Source organism: Alligator sinensis, unplaced genomic scaffold (genome assembly GCF_000455745.1).
Source record: "Alligator sinensis unplaced genomic scaffold, ASM45574v1 scaffold131_1, whole genome shotgun sequence".
NCBI classification, from domain to species: Eukaryota; Metazoa; Chordata; order Crocodylia; family Alligatoridae; genus Alligator; species Alligator sinensis.
The window spans coordinates 7447981-7453920 of record NW_005841830.1 but is presented as its reverse complement, the minus strand read 5'-3'; the positions used below and the strand labels follow the sequence as shown (position 1 = coordinate 7453920).

At 43.3% G+C, this 5940-nt stretch overlaps 1 protein-coding gene across 1 annotated transcript in view; it reads left to right on the top strand.

The window, feature by feature from the left end:
* CAMKMT (calmodulin-lysine N-methyltransferase) overlaps positions 1 to 5940 on the top strand; it is a 373030-nt gene that overhangs the window by 24507 nt on the left and 342583 nt on the right. Inside the window, exon 3 of the mRNA XM_014519498.2 lies at positions 5232 to 5296. Within this exon, the coding sequence (XP_014374984.1) occupies positions 5232 to 5296 (65 nt within the window). The remainder of the gene's footprint in view (positions 1 to 5231; positions 5297 to 5940) is intronic.

Sequence of the window (5940 nt, the reverse complement as noted above, 5' to 3'; positions counted from 1 at the left end):
TCATTGGGAACAAGGGTAAAAACAAAACCAAAAAAACATGGATGCTGTTCCAGTTTTTTTCTGATTGTCTTCATGGACATTTTTAGCAGGTCAGGGCATGAATGTTTTCTGCTAGGTCCCACAGTTGACCTTTGGGCTCATAGACCTCTCAGTCTACTAAGTAATACAGTTTCACATCTCTCCACTTTAGTTTAAAACTTCCTGGACTAGGTACTCTTCCTGTCCCTGGATTGTTAAGGGGAATGGGGGAGGTTGGGTTCAATGTAGGAGAGAAATGTCTATATACAGCTTGAGTACTGACATGTGAAATACCAGGTGGATCTTCAGTGTCTGGGCAAGCTGTAGCAGAAAGGCTACCAGATTGATTTGTTCTTGTATGTAGAAGGGGCTGAGATGGTGGTGGTCTGGCTTCTGCGAGTGCTGATTTTTGTGAAGATGTTCAGCTGGTAACCACATTTTCTGGTCCTGCTGATTTGGTAGGCGCTGACTTCTGATTATAGGCCTCTCTGGCCTTCTCCAGGTAATGCTTTAATTCCTCCTGAACTTTATGCATACAGTGTATCCAATCTATGGCTGCAGACTTCTTGGAGTTAGTGCAGGGTTCTCAAACTTTGTGATACTGTGACCCCGAGTGCTGGATGGCGGGGAATGGGGAGCTCACATGCGGCAGCTGCTTTCCTCACCACTGTGTGTACTCCCTGGGAAGTTTGCGGCCCCCTTTTAAGTTGCTCGCAGGCCCCTGGGAGGTCGCAACCCACAGTTTGAGATCCCCTTGTCGGGGCCAAGGGGCTGTGGCCAGCAGCCCGGGCACGTGGGCCGGGGAAAAGGTCGGCACGGCGAACTAGAATTAGGCACGGACGCGTAGAGGTTGATTAAAGATTATTTTACTTACACCGTAGATGGTCGCGGTGCAGGCAGGAAAACGTTCTTGAGTTGCAGTTACAAAAAAACCCCACACACATGGAGTTTGCTAGGCTCCACCGAAGACACACGAGCGGAGTTTGCTAGGCTCCGCTAAATGAACACGAACAGAGCTCTGGATACCACTCACGGAGTTTGCTAGGCTCTGTGGACCGTCCGAAATGAGAGTCTGAAAGGTGACTCTCCACGAGCGCGCAGGGTAGGGTACGTCGAGGGATCGTGTGGTGATGGGGAGAGGCTAGAGGTTGATCAGGCCCCTGTATCCTCCTTTAAGGCACATGCGGAGTTTGTTAGGCTCCACAGCGCGCTTAGAGTTCTTCACGAGATGGATGTGAAGTCCTCCTCCTCCAACTTGGGCGGAAACTGCTCAAGCCTCTTGTACGGCTAGCAAGCCAATCGCTAGCCGCCACGAGGGAATAATTTAGAAACAGCCAATAGTGGGAAACAAATTTACATATGGGTGGCGGGAACTCCTTTGCACCGTGCTTTTCTCTATGCAGCTGAGAATTGCACCATGCAAAGAAAGCTCCTTGTGGCGGGAAATAATTCTGCAGTGCTGAAGCACACACAAAATCATACCCTTTGGGTCATGACACCCCTGAGTTAGTGGGTAAGGTGGGATGCATCTGGGGTGAAACTCATAGTTGGCAAAGTATACTTTGCCTAGTTAAAGCATGCTCAGAGTTATTGTAGGCCAACTCTCCGAGTGCCAGGAGCAGAAACCATTTGTTCTATTGGAAACTGAGGTAACACAGGACATACTGCTTCAAGGCCTCGTTGAAGTTCAGGGAGGTTGCAGACCATGACTGAGGCTGGGTGGGAAAGGGTTGGAGGAGTCTGCTGGGTTTCTGAGGGATCTCTTAGTGCAGGCACCAACATTGCAAGAGGAGACAAAGGCCTGCACCATCTTGTATAGCCATAGCCACCAAAAGTCATGGGAGATTAGTTGGTAGGTCTTTTCAGTTCCAGGGTGGCCTGCTAATGGGGAGTCATGGTGAAGGCAATGTATAGTGAGTCTAGCAGACCTGGGGGCACATAGATCTTACCCAGGGTAAATATGAACACATCCTGGACCTGCAGTTTGACCACATCCTGGACCTGCAGTTGTTGTTTGAACGTTGCCTGGCAATGCAATGCTTGTAAAGTGAAGCTTCAAAATGGGGCTGGGTTCAGATGGTTCCTCTGAGTTTGCATCATACTTGGCCTTCCAGGAGAGGGCATCTACTTTCCCATTCCTAAACCCAAATTGGTGGATTATTTGAAAATCAAAGTGGGAAGAAGAAGAGTCTGTCCATAACTGCCCTTTGGTTGCATGTCTTTGCCCTAGAAGTATTCCAAATTCTTATGGGTGGGAATCTGCTGGGGAATCTGCTACTCCTCAAAAACTGCTCTGAGGGACAGGAGTTCATGGTCAAGGATTTTCTAATTCTCTTCTGCTGCGGTGAGCTTGTGGGAAAAGAAAGCAGAGGGATGCAGATCCTGCTGTTATGAGAGCACCACACCTATTGCAATGCTGGAGCTATCTGTTTCCACCACACACAGCACGGCTGGATCTGTATTGGCTAGCATTAGGGGCAGAGGTAAAGGCCTGCTTCAGGTATTCAGAGCCTTGCTGGGCTTCTGCAAACCAGTAAAACTGGACATTCTTACATGGGAATGTGGTAAGAGGGGCCACCACCACCTGGGCAAATTTAGCAATGAATCTCCAGTAGAAATTGACAAACCCCAAGAATTTCTGTAGTTCCTTCATGTTTTGGGGTGCCTTCCACTCTTGGATGGCCTGTACCTTCTGGGGGTCCATCTTCAAGCCTTCTGGAGATAAGATAAAGCCAATAAATTTGGTGGTGATTTGGTCAAAGGTGCATTTCTCTGGTTTTGGAAAAAGGTCATGGTGGCACAAACTTTTCAGTGCCACCCAGACATGCAGTGAGTATAAGCAATTACAAATCACCCAAGTAAGCAATTAAAATTGATCTAGAAGGTCCTACAATACATCCTTGATAAAGTGCTGGAATGTGGAGAGCTCAAAAGGCATAACTAAATACTCAAAATGCCTGTGCCAAGTCTAGAAGACATGTCGTTTTACATTCATCACCAGCTCTGACTCACAGCCAGTTATATGGTCCTGAGAGGTTGAGCTTGGTGAATATGCAGGCAGGTTTTAGCTGAACAAGAAGCTCTGGGATGAGAGGCAATGGGTACTGGTTATGGATAGTTACCTGGTTCAAGGCCCAATAGTTGACCCATAGCTGAGCTGTTTGAAATGGAGGCTCCCAGCCTTCTGGATGAATAGGTCAGGGGCTTCAGCGGGTGAAGTGGGCTTTCTCATGAATCCCTGGGTCAGGTTTTCCTTCAGATATTTTTTGAGGGCAGCAAGTTTGGACTCTGACATGGCGTAGATGTGTCCTACTGGGATCTTTGTCCCCAGTTGTAGGTCGATAAGGCAGTCATAATCCCAGTGTTGGAGGAGGACCTTCACATTCTTCTCAAATATGTTGGCCTATTCCTGGTATTTTTGAGGCAGGTTGGGTCCAGCCTCCAGAGGCTATACTGCCTGGGGAGCAACAGTGGTCAGGACCCCTGCTTGAATCATAGGGTGGGCAGTTGTCCTGGGTTTCCAGCAGTGCTGCTGACAGTAACCAGATTCAAAGCAAATTTCCCAGGCTTTCCACTAGACCAGAGGATCGTGGCACGTGAGCCAGGGAAAGCCCAGAATCAAGGGGGAATGCAGGGAATTGATCACCCTGAAGTATAACGCCTCACAGTGTCCAAAGATATTCACCTCTGGAATGGTGGTCTCCCATTTCATAGGGCCATAGTTTTTCATACATTAGAGATGAGTTCTAGAGATGAGCTCTCCTATGCTGCGGTGAACAGGAGTTCACTGCTTTGCTGAATACTTCTTAGAATACTCAATGGAGTTGTAGCATAACTTTTATTTTCTTGATGTTTACCTTATCTTAAAGCGTTAGGTTTGTTTTGAATAGTTAAAAAATATCTGGCTCCAGGTGATAAAGAAAAAAATCGTTTTTTCCCGTTTTTACTGACTGTCCTTCAGATGAAAACTGTGTTCTTAAGAAATGAAGAGGGAAAGCATAGGAGGTTTGGTGGTGGTTGAGAAGAAAAAAGAAAGCATTAATTGATTTAAACTATCCTAGGAATAAGGTTTGTGTTGGTTCAGAAACTAGAGCCAGGATATGTGCTTCAGGAAGTAGAGAAAATTGGGCAGGTTGGGAATTGAGAAAGAATTCTCTCTTTTGTTGAGGCTATAAGATCAGAGCATCTTCAAAACTTGATATACTAGTGATATTGCTGTTGTAATGGCTAAAAGGGGATGCCATTCTTTTCCCATGGCTCTGAAAAATATGTGCAAGTAAAACAGGTTTACTTGAAACATGTGTCATGTTACCTGGTCCTCAGAGAATAAAATCTGCTTCTGCTAACAGATAATGAAATTATTCTTTCAAATAAAGTGGTAGAGGCTTGTATTTTTGGTGCCAAAGTTCCTGTCTTCTTTGAAATCTTGTGCTGGTGGGTTATTTTTAGTTATTTGTTTTTGAATAATCTGAGAGGCACTCTAATGAATCTAAACACATTCTGACAGTTATTTGTGAATCCAAGTTGAAGGCTCTAGCATTTAAACTAATAGGATGTTTTGGGAACCATTTCCTATTGAATTTATATACAGATTTTTGTGGATCTTAATGACTTGTTAAACTGTAATCTGTAGTTTAAATATATGACCTGTTTATCTTGATCTCTGAGGCTTGCTTGATCTGCTATATAATTCTAATTATGTGATATTTATTTTAACTGGGTTACACCAGTGGGCAACCAAAGAAAGTGATTGATCAGTTGGATACATTAGTCCATTATATTATTAACATTAACATATAAAGAAAGCATTTATAATCCTATTCATTGTTATGAATATACAAAACTAATCATAATAAAAAAAATCTTTTGCAGTTGCTATTTAGGAGTTGGTTAATTTTTTTCTCAAAACTTTTCCTTTACACATTCAACATAAGCAAAACTCACTTCTAAAAATAAAGTTTAGTGTTGCAAATACTTGTTTTAAAACAATTTCCAAAGTTCTGAATTCTCACACATAATTTTTAGACTACTGTTGGTTGTTTCTTTATCTTCCCTCTAGTGGCTAAAATAGCATCTGTTTTTATATATTTATGAAAGGATTTGACAGAAAATTGTCAGAAAAGTAGATTTAGTGTTCACTAACTATCCTTTCAAAAGAGTACTGAAAACACATTTTGTTACTTGATGAAATAAAACATTCTGTTGTCTTCTAGATTTAACGATGGACTCTTAAATGTGGAAGATGTTCTTACAAGTTTTGACAACACAGGGAATGTCTGTAAGTTAATAATTAATTTTTCTAAGTACAACATTATATTGGTGGAAACCAGCTTTATAACTATTACAATATGAACACACTATACTAGTGATGGACAGCAGTTTTGGCAGGCATGATGCAAGATAAGTTTTGCCCCTTTCCTGAGAGCTGCTCTCATCCACACCCATGAGCGGCAAAGTTGCCCCCTGTGGGGCTTTACCCTGGAGTGGAGCAGTTTAACCTTTCCCTAGCTCTGTAACCACCACAGTTTTATATAGCAAGCAAGGATCTCAAGCTCTGAAGTTGGCAGCAGCTGTAGGGCCCAGGAAGAGTTAACCTGACGCTTGGTGGTGAAAACTGATGCTACCTTTCAGTACTTTCCACTCCCTGCCTCCATTCTGGCATCTTCCTTTACTTGAGCATTGAGGTCTCGTGTGCCACTTGTGGCATGTATGTTGCAGGTTGGCCACCTATGCTCTATAACAATCTAACTTACCTGGGAAGCATTGATACTATGATAATGGGTGCTGTATAAAAGCATGTGGTTAAATGTATGTTTAGGCTGGTTTACAATTTTAATATTGTATACTATATAGAGAAATCTTACCGATGCAAATTATTATTTTTCTGTTATCAACTTATTTTATTTTTGGGTGTAGAGAGAT